The sequence below is a fragment of the Marmota marmota genome, unplaced genomic scaffold (assembly GCF_001458135.2).
Source record: "Marmota marmota marmota unplaced genomic scaffold, marMar, whole genome shotgun sequence".
NCBI classification, from domain to species: Eukaryota; Metazoa; Chordata; class Mammalia; order Rodentia; family Sciuridae; genus Marmota; species Marmota marmota.
In genome coordinates, this window is record NW_026000221.1 from 22,594,223 (window position 1) to 22,609,387 (window position 15,165).

At 40.7% G+C, this 15,165-nt stretch overlaps 1 protein-coding gene across 4 annotated transcripts in view; it reads right to left on the reverse strand.

Moving 5' to 3' along the window:
* Positions 1-15,165, reverse strand: part of Lpcat2 (lysophosphatidylcholine acyltransferase 2) — a 54,104-nt gene that overhangs the window by 24,751 nt on the left and 14,188 nt on the right. For all 4 annotated transcript variants that reach the window (XM_015488728.2, XM_048792173.1, XM_048792172.1 and 1 more), the window contains 3 exons: positions 8,907-8,989; positions 6,383-6,508; positions 4,553-4,706 (listed from right to left, as the gene is read on the reverse strand). In XM_015488728.2, the coding sequence (XP_015344214.1) occupies positions 4,553-4,706; positions 6,383-6,508; positions 8,907-8,989 (363 nt within the window). The remainder of the gene's footprint in view (positions 1-4,552; positions 4,707-6,382; positions 6,509-8,906; positions 8,990-15,165) is intronic.

Genomic DNA, 15,165 nt, shown 5'->3' on the forward strand with positions numbered 1-15,165 from the left:
AACGTTCTATTATGTCCTAAGAGGACTGGAAAAACAAGGTAGACTCAGACTACAGCTGAGGAACTGAAAATCCATCTTCCTCCTTCTTTTCCTCTCATGTGTGAAGATGAAGGATATACTACTAGTTAGAGTTGTGGGAGGATATTAACAAGAGGAACACAGATTAGTCCAGATTAAGATTCCCAGTGATCTGCTTTCAATCCCATGTGAAGATCCCACAGGTTAACAGTGGTCACTGTAAGAACAGACAGGCATCCTTCAATCCATTCCTTAAACCTGCCAGCATGCTTTGTTTGCATCGGCTTAGGCGATACACCAGGATCAGCAAATTACAGCTGTTGGCTAGATCCAGACTGGTGCCATTTTTGGAGATAAAGTTTTATTGGGGTGCAGTTATGCCCATTTGTCTGTGCACTGTTTATGGCTGCCTTCATACCTCAGTGGCAGAGATGAATATTTGCAACAGAGACCTTATGGCCTGCAGAGTCAAAAATATTTTGCTTCCAAAATACTTAACTGACTCTGGAATATAGCTTGAAATATAGGTTGTGAGCAGGGAGCATGCACGCTGTTGTGGCATGGTGTCAGGTGGAACATCAAGCTGGACACGTCCTGAGATGGAGGGTGGAAGGCGTGCTAGTAGCAAGAAGACAGCATGGTGTGTTGGCAAACTCACAACAACAATTACGTTCTTACTGAAATATTTGAGGGCTATCTCATAGTACACGAGATACTGCTATGAGGGCAGCATACGGGTCTACTCAACTGCACAGTTTAAGAAGAACAAAATGAATGACACAGACACTTTTACAACTGTAAAAATGACTGCTTTGTAATTGCTTCTCATTTAGACTGTATTATTTCTTAATCTCATTAAATGCTTTTAAATCCCGTCAAGTGTGCTAGCAAAATATGTGGTACTTAATTTGAATTAGGAATATGAAGACACTGAGAGAAGGTCGTGATTTTAAACCACTTTTCCAGGCTTCAACTCTGGGGAATCCCTAATTAGCCTCTGATCTGGAGTATTTAATACATATTCATGAAGATAAAGATGCTAACTTGAACCCAAAGATAAAAAGATTTGTTTTTTGTTTTGTTTTGTTTTCCAAAGAGATTGAATCTTTCTAAAGAAATTGTTCCAAACTAGTAAACTCTGCTCTGCTTTGGATCATGAATGCCATATTTTTGTTGGACCTTCAAACGGTCTGTTACCAAATATTTGAGATTCTAAAGAACATGCTAGAAGGATCTAATAACATATTTTTAAGGACAAACTAAGGCAGAAACTGTTATGAAGTTTTTGTAGACTAGCCAAGAACACACTGAGAAGAATGAAGGAATGATGGAGAGAGAACCAGATCCCTTCTCCATCCCCCAAATCTGAACCACACCTGTAACAGACTTGGAAAAGACTGAGAAAGGAAAATAAAGGGGTGGGGGAGTGGAGAGGAAGGCGATAAAATGGGAAGGGGGTGAGGGAGGGGCTTTGGGAGTTTGGCACTGCAAGAAGTTACAGCTGCTGGAGAGCGACAGGAACTCAGCCCTGTCTCTCCCCAACCCCAGCCCTGGTAAGCACTGAATGCAGCCAGATAGGCTACTCCTACAGAAACCACCGCGGAGCGCCCGAGCCTCCTTGCTCTTCCCATCGAATGTTCCTCAGCGAGGTCCCTTTAACAGACTGAACAAAGGAGACCGGCTTGGAAGCAGATATGTGCCCAAGGCGTGGCAACATTGCATAGCTCAGCTTCTCAAAACAGAGAGAACCTCACAGGCACAGACATGCAGGTGTGCTAAACAGGGGAAGCGGGAGGGAGAAACAAGAGCCTGAGTCATTATTCTCCCTGATCTTCCAGTAGGTTGAAGAGCCACAAGAAAAGCATTTTCTAGACCAGCTTAAGGTTCATCTCTGGGGCTATATCACATCATTTAAAGAAGTGAAGAAAACTCAGTTATAAATGGTATCAGAGCCTATGGAAGCAGCCACGGAGAAGCACGACTGACCAGTGGGCTACACTGCTCAAGGGTCTCCAAGCGCCTGGGTCAGCTGACTGCTCCAGTTCAAAGTGAGCCAATGTTTTAATGCTCGCTTTGTGCCCTGTCCCCACTCCCAGATCTTCCTAAAATTAACAGTGCCATAGAAACAGTGGGCTGTTGGTGGGTTATCACTCATCATCAGAAGTCAGAACTAGTGTCCTAACAATTCTGTGACTGCAAACTATGACAGTTTGACACCTCGAGGACAGGGCAACCTCTACAGATACTGTGTTTAATGTTGATTTTAAATCCCAGTGAGCACAATGTCTAAGATGTGCTATAAACTCCTCCTCTGTCCCTGTTTCGGTCCCTCTCATTTCCCCCCATCCAGTCCTTGTTTGTATGTCCCTGCCATATTCCTTCCTGACACCAAATTCATACAGAGAAATGCCATTTCAAATTGCATAGTGTCTACAGCCATCATGGTAGCTGCCACATAAATCTTGTAAAAAGACAATTAATATACAAGGAAAAAGGTATCTCTAATTTCCCAGTTTACAAAGTTAAATCCAATGACATCCTTCTCCTTTCCCCTAAATCTTCATTACACTTTATAGTCACACTGTAGCATTGAAACATGGTCATTTCATGAGGGAGAACAAATTATTTGTATGCTGTGAGCAAGCAATGAATGAGGCCCAGGTCCTACATATAGAAGGAGGTTGCTGAAGAGTACCACGGTAAAGAATCATTCATCTGTGAGATCACAGAATAAGTCATTAGGCACACTGGTGTACTCTAGGAAAGAAGAAAAAAACCAAAAAGTCAAAGAAACAAAAATACCCTGTCCTATCTGTCATCAAGTTATAATTTCTTTGCAAAGTACCTTTTTCTGGTAGTTAATACAGGGACTTCCAGTACCAGCCAAAATGGAATAAACCCAGTTTAGCCTCTCTCTCCCAATTACAACGAGAATCACTGAACAAAAGTACAAAAAGTAACTACCTCTGCCCAAACCACCCCAGCAGCAGGACTGGTGAGGAAATTCAAAACTTGGAGAATAATCAGTAAGGATGTGAAACCATGGAGATCAAAGACAGGAGGATGACTTTAAATTGTTAGAAGAACAGTCAAGTTGGAATTCTACCTACAACACAAATGTCCCTTAGGAACAATTGCAAAACAGTCATATACTGAGAAGGAAAAATAAAGAGCTCATACTCCTAGATATTCACCCAAATGAAATTAAATTAAAATCAACATTTATATAAAAACCTATACATGAACATTTAGATTATATCTGTATTCATCATTATCCATGACTAGACACAAAGCAAATGTTCTGCAACAGAGGAACAGATAAACTATGGTACATCCATACAATGGAATATTACTCAGTAATAAAAGGGGAGAAACTATTGAGACATACAACACTCTGGCTAAATCTTAAATGCATTATGCTAAGTGAAAGGAGACAGACTCAAAAACCATAATAGTGTATGATTCCATTTATAGGGCATCTGGAAAATGTAAAACTACAGGGACGAGAGCTAATTAGTGATCACCAAGCATTAGAGGTAGGGCCAAAGCTTGTCTACAAATGAGTAGATAACTACAATGGGATTATTATTTTTTTGGGGGGGGGGCGGGGTATAACTGTTATGTATTTTAAACATAATGGTAGTTACCTGCCTCTATGCATTTGTTAGAACTCAGAGAATTATAACCCAAAGAGTGCATTTTACTACTGATTTTATATGCTAGAAAACAATTAAAAAGCAGAGAGTTTAAAATCTTGATATATTTTCTAGGAAATTTTTTGACAATTCAATTGCATGTACTAATTACATGTACTTAAAATTAACAAGCAGCCAAGAGTTTAACTGAAACCTTTGTTACAAAATTGAAACCTTTGTTACAAAATTGAAACCTTTGTTACAAAGCATCTTCCAAAAATAAAATCTATTTGATCTTCACATACTTTTGGATAAATCCAGAAACTCTCAGGACAGAACATTATCACATGAGATTGATATGTAAATTTAGATATAAACTTTAAAATTCTTGACAATTATATAAACTTTTCCATTTCCATATTACAAATGTGGCTATATGGTCACAATATTTATTTATCACCTGGTATTTAAAATAAATAGACAATATCATAAATGTTGCACACATACATTATTATTATTATTGTTGCTAGGAAAAATTAAATCATGTAATTAAACCACAAGCTCAGCCTTGATTCTTTTTTTTTTTTTTCTTTTTTGGTATTGGGGATTGAACTCAGGGGCACAACCACTGAGCCACATCCCCAGCCCTATTTTGTATTGTATTTAGAGACAGGGTCTCACTTGAGTTGCTTAATGCCTTGCTTTTGCTGAGGCTGGCTTTGAACTCTCCTTCCTCCTGCCTCAGGCTCCAGAGCTGCTGGGATTACAGGCACATGCCACCACGGCTGGTGTTCAGCTTTGATTCTTCTAACACTGGTCTAAAGTACTCTGAATACCCGCCATATTCCTCATGCTCTGTAAAAACTGGTAGAATAAAATAAGATTGAATTTTAACATACCCTGTCAAAGAGAGCAAAAAGTTGTCTCAAGACATCGGAAACAGGTAATTTTAAATACTCAGCAAATTCTTCAATTCCAATTCTTCCACCTTTTGAGGAACGTGCAATAGACGCATATTCATCCAAATGTTTACGGATGCCATCCCAATCCAATCTAAACAAAAAATATAAATGTTACTAGTTCTTTTCAGTTGACATGGACATTTTATAGACAGTTCTAGTCATTTGACTGAGGGAAAAATATTTTATGTATTAAATATGAATCTGATACATTTTTTCAAAGGAAATCAAATGGGAGAATCAAATGGGTATTTAAAAGTATGCGTTGAAAAGAAATAAAACAGTGTGTTGGAGATTAAGAAAAATTTAAAAATACAAATACATGTTGTACATTAGGCAAGCATTTAGTTTTTAAAAGCATATCTGTATAACTCAAAATACACTAAATATCTGACAGAGGAAAAAGTAAATAAGACAAACAATGGGGTGGAATAATAAATGACTTATGAGAAGAAAATCAAAAAGCAAATTTTAACCTCAACATTATTAGCACGTCAATAGTATTTACTGAGTTTTTACAAAAGGTTATAATTCTTGTTTCAAGGAAATTCCAGGATGATAATGAAATTGTATTTCAGAAAATGTTGTGAGAAGGAGATTTGGTAGACTAGAACTTCCTCAAACGTGAGAAATTCTCAGGGTGATAAAAATACTGGAAAATATACAGAAGCTTACCTCACATCCTGCCTTTGCCTTGTAGAACTAAACAAGTAGCCTAATGCATATTTACAAATCCAATTTCAGTGACTGGCTACATTTATCAAATCGAGGGAACATTGTGAACATAATAACAAAACATTTTGTTATCTAGAAGGTATTTTTCTATATCTATATACATTTTCCATATCACTTGTTTAAATGTTTTATTTTAATATTGAGCTTTGATATAGTAACAAGTTCTGCAGCTCCTTCCTAGGGAGGATGCCAAGGTCTATTAAATCAAAGTTGTACAAATTCCTAACAGGGTTGAGAACAGGATGGATTGAACATGAGAGGGTTTGAGGGTTACACCTTTCATACCAGATAGCTCCAAGGGAAGGTTCTAAATGGTTTAAATTAGATCACAAAAATACAAATTTTTTAAAGGTGGCTTTTAAAAAAGTAATAATAACAAAGACCCAGAAGAGAAGAAAAAAGTTGACCTAGGCAAGTACTGAATGTTCAATGATGGTCAGAATATCCATTACACAGGTCAATTTATGTTCCCATGGGAAGTACTACCACATGCCAGTACCACCTAATGATGCTGTCCTCCCTGTAAGCAGAGGGCAAGACTGAGCAACTGTTCTGAGCTATTTGAGTAGAGAGGCAATTTGTCTGGATTCATGCTTACTATCTTTTGGTTTCTTCCCTGGACTGGTGAACAGATCTCCAGAAGGTTTTTTTTTTTTTTTCTTTTCTTTTTTTTTTGCATTTGGATCCAGGGCTTCATATACGCTAGGCCAACCCTCCACCACTGAGCTGCATTCCCAGTCCTTTTTAAATATTATTTTGAGGCAGGGTCTCACTTACATTGGCAAGGCTGGTCTCAAACTTATGATCTTCCTGCCTTTGCATCCCAAGTAGCTGGGATTACAGGTGAAGCTAACTATTCTTGAAAAAACAAAACCAGATGAACAAAATAGTCAGTAAATTTACGACCCTGGCTTTCCTGACAAACATCTGGTCCTAGAACTGAGCATCAATAAAGGAAAAGAAAATAAGCACACAGGATTTCAAATTCCTTTTGGACACCTTTATGAAAGTACAATAATTTTAAAATGTACTTACTTTAATTTCTGGCTAATTTTAGTAAATTCCACCAACCCGGCTTCCATGGGCAATGTTAGCTGTCCTGCTGAAATCATCAATCTGCAGTCTTCATAGGTATGATCTGTCACGGGTATCCCCAGAGCTCTAGAAGCATCAAGAATAAAACTGAAATTCAATTTTTTTTAAATAGGAATGATTTTTCATCAGCTCTGAACTGTTCAACAAATAATAGCAAAAGGAAAAGTATTTACTACTTTTTAGGCCAGTAGCTGTGGCTTTCTTTGCCAAAGAGACATATTTTTCTACTTCTTCAAAGACTTAACTGGGGCCCCTAAAATGTTAGGTCTGCATGCTTCTGTCCATATAGCTGATAATTTCTGTTTTGTTGACTTGAGTTTCACGAAAAGCAATCAGAAGACTTACGTCCAAGTTTTTCGGGAATCCTTTACTAACTGTGAACTTTCTGACAATTAACCCAAGCTTCATTTTTCTTGGCTGCACATAGGAATAATTACTGTCCAGGTTTAAGGACAAAATAAGAATGCTAGTAGAGACACTGCTGGAACAGATAACGGCATCTGTGTGCACTGGACATGGACCGTCCATCTAAACCCTTAGCATCTGTGCTTCTTCATCCTTCATAACTAGAGGTCACCTTCTTCCTGAAAGCAATCTTCTAAATTACTGAAGCAAATTGATACTAAGCTGGTATTTCTTGCAGACGTCCTCCCTTTCCTCAAAGGAAACCAGAACTCCTCTCTACCTCACCGCTGCTCAATGAGACTGAGGCTGACGGCAGTGAGGTGGATCAGAAAAGATGCGTATTAGTGAGAACTGCAAAGCACACCGAGTACAAGAAGAAAGGCTGTCCACACATGGTAATCATTTCCTGAAGCTTCTTCTTCACTAAAATTTTATCTGCAAATATTTAATGAAAATCATAGGATTATGTCTTCAATTTTACTTGACTTTGTTGAATCACTGCTAGGAAGACTGACTGACTGAATGAGTGCAATTAGAACAAAGCAGTTTTTCTCTATACATAGATACATAGTTTTTCTGGGCTGTTTTTGATTAACACATATTTTGGTGTAAGAATACTTAAAAGGGAAAATTAAAATGTTAAATATTTCAGGAATTATAATAATAAACAGTACAGCATAATAAAGAAAAGGTGGGGTTTGGGGAACAGGCATGTGGATGTGAGTTCCAGCCCAGGCACTACCTATGATTTGGGGTGACTGTTCCCAGAGTTCACGTCCTCTCTCCCTCACGGGCTGAGAGGTGACGTCAGGCAAGCGAAGGTTCCAGCACACTGCTTGGTGACCGTCTGCCACCACCACTGCAGCCCCCCCCCCCCACCTCACCTGCTTTGCTCCTTTCCACTTCCAGATGCTCTTATCTCCTCCTTTCCTGCCCAGTCTCACAGCAAACAAAGCCAGGAGACGGGCACTTCCCACAAGGGGAAGGAACTTTGGGGAGGACTTTGTGCAGCCGATCGAGGTTTTTCTTACTCTTTAAATAAGGCCATTATACCCTGCCTCCTCACAAATTAAGAAAAAGCTGCCTAAACAAATCCCCTCTCTACTTTGGGGCACATTTTGGGGAAGCCAAAATATCTGGTATAAATTATCTAAGTTCTCTGTACTTGTTTTGTAACTTTTGGACAGAAACTGGTATGAAAACATCAGAAACAAAATACAGAAAAGCAAATTTCGTAGCTGGTTTAGAAATTAGATAAAATATAAACATAAATAAAATATTAGATAAAATATATATCTCTCAATCAGAATAATCAGGCTATAAGGCCAATTTCAGCTATATTCAGAGTTCCTGTTGAATTCTTACTAAAGAGAAAAAAATACTGCAGGTCTGTTAGCTCCAAACCTCCTACTAGTCACTGAGGGAGGTGGTGCCTGGGTGGGGGTGCACATCTGGAGGGCCAAGGCTGCCTGGATGGTGTAGCAAAACGCATCCTTTCATTACAAGACGGGGTGATTTATCTAATTAGAATACCAGCCAGCTAAAACACTCTTAAGTGCAGGAAAATATATGCCTATGCTTTGCAGTTTCTAAATCCTAAATTTATAGCCATTCCTTCACAAGAGTAACCTTTTTCCTTTTCTGTGCATCTTTTCAAACCTTTGCAAACTTCCCCTTCGTGGTGCTCACAGCCCTGATGACTCTGAAACCCTCAGGCGTGGGCAGCTGCAGGGGAGCTGAGGGGAGGGGTGGGATGCTCAGCAGGAGCTGCCTGCAATGACGGGCCAGCTGGGGAGAATCCACCTGTGGACAGTGCCGATTGGTCTCCTCTGGCTGTGCTATCCTGGTCTTTCAGGTAAAGACTCACTTCCATTAGTTTGAGGCTGAAGCTGGGGAAAATATACACATCCCTGGGCACGTTATTTTGCTTATGTACCAAAGTAAGTTGGAGACTGCGGCCCTCAGTGGGGCTGGGGGAGGAATTTGAAAGCTATGTTAAATGACATTTGCCAATGATTTTCAAATTATTTACTGTTTGAAATCTTATACAGTAACTTACTCTGCCATTAAATTGCGGACTCTATTGGCAAAAAGGACAGGATCGTTTTTTTCTGCATCACTTGGTACTTGAACAGGCATAAACTGAAAGACAAATACAACTTTCCATAAAAATCCTTAGGCCTAAGACATTCAAATGATAAGTAAATTAATTTATAAACATCGATGAGTAAGTCAACCAATAACAGCTGCCATCCATTAAGCACCTACTATGTGCTGGGTACTTTACATTAGGGGCTTTATATGATTAGCTCTCTCACCAATTCCCTGGGGCCAGCCATACCATTTTCATTTGATGATGAATAATGGGACTTGAAGGGGTTAAGTAATATAGCCATGGCCACAAACAAATGGCAGGGCCATGGTGTGAAAAAAAGAGAAAGTTCTGTATAAGGAGATGCCACTTCTTCCAGATTGTCCTGTTCTCAAATCTCGTTAATCATGTTGATGATCATGGGCACTGGTGACTCAGAGATGCTTAAGCAAGACAAGACCCAGTCCCTAGTTTTGAGCAGTGACTTCAGCGGTATAGAGAGGAGGCACCCAAGAAGAAGAGGAGGAGAGCAGGGGAAGGCTGGAGGCCCCCACAGTGATCCACGCAAGGCCTGCACCCTGGAATGCAGGAAGCAGAGCACGGGTGTGTGCAAGGCACCTTTAAGAAAAACCGTCGAGGACTTACAGAAGCACATGCTACATGTCACTTTACTTTTCAAATTCATTTTACTGATTTGTCCAAAGGAGAGGGGGGTCATGGTGCACAGCGAGCCCTCAGCCGCTGCTCTGCTATGGGAGCCTGGAACAGTCCTGTAGTCTTCCAGGGCCTCAGGCCCCTCCCCGCTCAGTGAGAAGCTCTGACCAGATGGTCTAAGGTCCTTTCCTTAGCTTTCAACAGACCTTCCAGTTATTGTTCAAGGTGGAAAAATAAACTAAGCCACCAGAGGTCCCCCTATCACTTAAGTATCCAGAACAACAAACTCAACGAATAAACAAGACAAAAAATTCCCCCCCCCCCCATCCTGATCCTGATAGGAAACATTTTTCTATTTGCTTTAGTAGGAAGCTCAAGGAAGGAGAAAGTTGGTTGAAAATCAATGCTCATAAAATCTCCTGCAAAATGGTATAAGGAAGAAAGTTTTCAATGCCAAATAATTCTTCATTTTTTAAAAAAGCCAAGTGACTATTTATAATGTACTTGATTTATAGGTCATAAAAGCACACTGAAAACCCTGAAAAATAAATGGCTGCTTACACGGTTAACCAAACATCATACTGCGAGCTGTGGGCCTGGTTTCTATGCGTGCAGGCAATATTTTCCATAAAATGATTTTTAATTACTCTCATATTGGCAAGGTATTTTATTTTTTGAGGAAATACATTCCAACTGGAGTATAAAATAACTAAAAGCCTGGGTTGGACCCTCTTGGGCCCTGAGGGCACCATGCCTCCTGAGAAGCAATTCAGTGGAAACTCTAATAAAGAGTCCCCTCTCCTAGGATAAAATCTGGCCCTCCAGACTACATTTCCATTTTGTACCAAGTCATTCAAGATTCATAGCGTGAACACACGCCCCTTATTTGGAGAGGAAGATTAGCCAAAAAGAGGAGAACTTGATTGCTACTACCTGGTATGGCCCTTAGTGCACAGTTAAATAAATACCCCAAGGACTGCAGGACCCCAACTTTCCCTTCCTCCTCCATCTTCTCTCATCATGCTCAGTACTCACACTGATGGCCCATGTGACACCTTATCACAGAGTCACTTCATCTAGCTACACTTTTCTCAATTCCACCTCAGCCATGGAAGCAAACGTGACCCTCACCTCTTCCTCAGTCAGCGTCCCCATCGGCCATGAGCACTGCTTCTCCCCTCATCTAGTCCCTCACAGACTGCAACAACGTCATGGTCACACCAGGACTATTCACCCCTTCTTACCCGCCCTCCTCTGGCAACATCTGCCTGGGTGTGGGTGACAGGCACTTCCTAGAGCCTCTCTGTCACCTGGACACTCTCACTTCTGCCCACCTACAGAGACCACCACAGACCCCTTGGATCCCACCCTCTCCCTCCTGTTAGAGACAGGGGAGGGAAGCTACAGGAAGTCACACCTGCTGCTGCTGCTGCCTCTCAGGTTGCAATCCCACCTTGACCTCACCCTCCCTGGCCAGCAGCAGGCCACTTCCGATTTCTGAAAGACGATGGTCTCTGGGAACTTCTATTCCCTTTGCTACTGCACCTGAGACGGCTCTCCCGCCCCCACACCCCCTTAACTGTACCACCCTTCCCAGGTGAGGACCAGACTAGCTGACACATTTCCCATAGTAACACCTCTAGATCATGCTTTTGGCCCCATAGTCCCCCACCTCCTCTTGGGCCTTAAACAGCACAAGATATTTACAGCTCCCACTAACCAGAGCCAGGCCTGGACATCAGTGCTCAGAAAACTCGTTTATTCAATGTGTCTTGACCACATCAAGCACATTCCTCTCTGCTAAATAAATGACGAGTGGGAACAGACAGACTGATGAGCGATGACCCTCTGTTCAATCTTTTCTTTTTTCTTCTATTAGAAAAGAATTTAGAAGATCAATCTTAACACATGTGTGGTTCTAATTCTTCCTGTGATTTTTCTTAAAGTCTTCAAAGACAGAAAATGCAAAAGAAGGAAGATATTTATGAGTAATTCGATGCTTCTTCCCTCAAAGAAGAGAGAGATACATCCAGATGAGAAGGGAAATAAAAGCTAACAGGCACTGAACACTTGCCACACGCAGCACATAAGAAACCTTATTAAGTCCCCGTGACCCTACAGAACAGATACTACTGTAACCATGGTCCAGAGAGAACACAGGCTTAGGGAGGTTGAAGTAATTTTCTTGAGCACAAAACAGGTAGGCAGTAACAGAACTGGAACAGAACTGCCAGCTAATAAATACTCTATTTACAATGCTCCATTCTCTACTAGTATTCATACATTTTAACCAAGTCCAGAAGAAATTAGCTTGGTTAGAACAGTATGTATTGGGGTGGGGATGGTGGCGGGGAGCGTGTAGTTGTAAGATGGAAGTTGTCTAAAAGGTTTATTTTAGATTCAAAATTACAAACAATTCTTAGTGTATCTGGTTATTTTGATAAGTCTACAGCAACCCAATGACTCACCCAGATTTCTACTCCTGTAAGCTCTACTCAAGTGCCTCATAGAGATGTACCTTTTTAAGAAAATCTTTGATACTGTATTTTTATTGCACCTTTTCTGCGTTTAGATTTGCAAGTACTTAGCACTGTTAAACCACCCACTGTGTTCAGCACAGGAACATGAAACACAAGTCTGTGGTGAGCATGCACCAGCCAATATATTCCCCATCTCTCAGGAGTGTAGTAGGCTCCCATCTAGGTCTGTGCAAGTGTACTCTATGTTTGCAAGTGGACAAAACCGCCCAACAACACCTTCCTCAGAGTATGCCCTCATTGTTGAGGGAGAGACACAACTGTTTTGACCTTCCTTATGTAACTGGTTCTTTGAAGACTAAAAAAGTGACATATAGGGCTGGGAATGTGGCTCAGTGATAGGATGCTTGCCTAGCATGCCCAAGGCCCTGGGTTCAGTCTCAGCACCATACCCTCACACAAAAATAAATAAAATAAACAGCTGGACACAGTGGCACACGCCTATAATCCCAGTGGCTCAGGAGGCTGAGGCAGAGGGATCTTGAGTTCAAAGCCAGACTCAGCAACAGCAAGGCACTAAGCAACTCAGTGAGACCCTGTCTCTAAATAAAATACAAAATTGGGCTGGGGATGGGGCTCAGTGGTTGAATGCCTTGAGTTTAATCCCTGGCACCACCCCCCCCCAAAAAAAATAAAATAAATAGAAAAAAGAAAAAAGTGACTTATCTGTATAGGTGCTGACCATAACACTCATTATTAACTACAGTCCTTTCCTAAATCAGATATTCTTTTCAAATGAGAAAAGAATTCCTTTCTATTACTGAAGGCAATGAATTGCTCAGCAGGATTTTGGGCCTAATGCCAGCCACTATAAGCCCCCTAAGAGCTTTGTAAAGGAATTTTACAAAGCCAAATATGTCTACATGCCGACAGATAAATCATTTTAATGCATCTGTAATACACTGAGTGGCTTCTAACATACTTTGAATGCATCCTGAGATACAGCCCATAAAGAAGTCAAGCTTGCATTCAGAAACTGGCTGGTGGCCCCATGGTCTGACTTACCACCAACCCTCTCTTGTCAAGTCCTCTAGGAGGCTCTTAATTTCTGCCATATTTTGCAATGCTTCTTGCTGGCTAACTTATTCCCAATGCCCTGATAAACTCTTGGCTTACAGGCACAGAGAACACATGTGGCCGTGAGGTGGCTGCTTGATGAGGTGATCACTTTTCCACTTTGCAATGTTACTATTCAAAGGGTAATTTTCAGTGAATCATTTCACAGTCGTCATTGCTCAAGGATGCCCAGAACAGTTCCACAGGGCATGAGGTTTGGAACTTACCTTTTTAATACCCAAGAGTCAATAAAATAATATCTTTTCCAAAAATAAATCTCTCTGTTGGTGAAGCAGAGAGGGATGGAGAAAAGGAGATAAGAAAATTCCCTGTCTATTATATTCACTAGATTTCAAACAAGTGAAGAGTTTGGTAATCATCATTCCTGACTAGAGACGTGTGAAACTAAAGGACACGTCGATATTCTGAGATGTCCTGTGACTCACAAAATTAAGAGTGTCTAGAAGAGCTCTTTAATAATCCTCTCAAAGTTCACTGTACAAGGCACAAACTTAAGACTATCTTCTCGAGTGATACACCTTGAATTAGGTTTATCTAGTATTCAAGAAGTTCTAAGTGTGTGTCTAAAACAGTAACAAGGATTTCGGTCACTTTTAAAGTAAAAGAGAAAAGAGGGGAGCACTCCCAACCACCAAGACACTGAAACGGGAACAAAAAGAACAGAGACCTCAAACCAACCTCTATGTGGGAGGCTCAAGTTCTGCCTCCACAGACGTGCTGGAAGAGATGGACCTCAGCGGCAAGGCCCAGCTGCTCACAGCCTGAGCCAGGGCGTGGACAGACTCAGGGACTGAGGGCTGCTTAGATACACTTTTTAGTTATATCTGAACAGTGGGGAATTTAAATATTCAGATATCATAAAGTAATTGGAGTTGTCGGGTGAAAGGCAGCATTGTAAAAATAATTACATAATAATTAAAAGAAGATGACTAAAGTGAAGTCCCTAAACTCCCACCCTCTCACCCCACACCACAATTCAAATACATCAAATCCCCACTGAGTCAACTGTTTTCAACCGGCTGAAAGCCATTTTGTTCCTGAAGTTACAGAACAAAGAGTATATTCTTTTCTTTGGCCAGAAGATATTATCTAAACAGGTCTCAGAAGCAGCTGGAGAATGCAAATATTGTCATTTTAAGAAGAAAGAAAGAAAGTCACGACACAGAAAGGAAATGTGGTAATAGCAGTCAGGGCAAAAATGAGGAATTTACATACCTCTGTTGTAATGTAGTTTGACCGCTGACACTTGTGCAGAACAAAGGGGTACAGTTCTTGTGCACTTCCACATCTGTTGCTAGGTCTTGTTTTAGCTGGAGAGTGGTCAATTTGGAGGAAAGAACAGAGGTGTGTGTGTAGGTGTGTGTGTGTGTGAGAGAGAGAGAGAGTGACATCTTTCACATTTGCAGAGAAGACAGCATGGCTATTTTAACTATGGGCTTTATTGTTCATTTAGAAAAGGAGAACTGGACTAGACTACCTGAGCAGCTATTGCAAAAGAAAGATCTGTGCTCAGGGTATCTAGGAATTGTATGATCTGGGGCTTCCTGAAATATACTCTATGAAACATTGGTTTCAGATGATATCCAGAGAAAAATGGCTTCTGCGGTCCAATATTTCAAAGGCCCTAAAAAGTACTGAGAAAAGAGACCTAACCCATTTTGTTTACCCTGGTACTTCCTGAAGGGCACGGATTAGTTGTTGTTTTCTCCTAGAAACATCCAAGAGCTGGTACTATGTTTTTTTGTCATGCTGAGATGCTGAGCTGGTTTTAAAACAAATGGTGTGAAATAAAACTAACAGTTTCAAGGAAGGCAAGCAACATGCAAATCTCAAGGAACATTTCACTGAAGTTAAACTCATTCTGAAATATAATTTGCTCTCCTATATCATCTGGAATTACTGACAATTTCTAAATGGCTGAGTGGCTAAACCAGCCAACAAAGCAAAATAGACCTGTT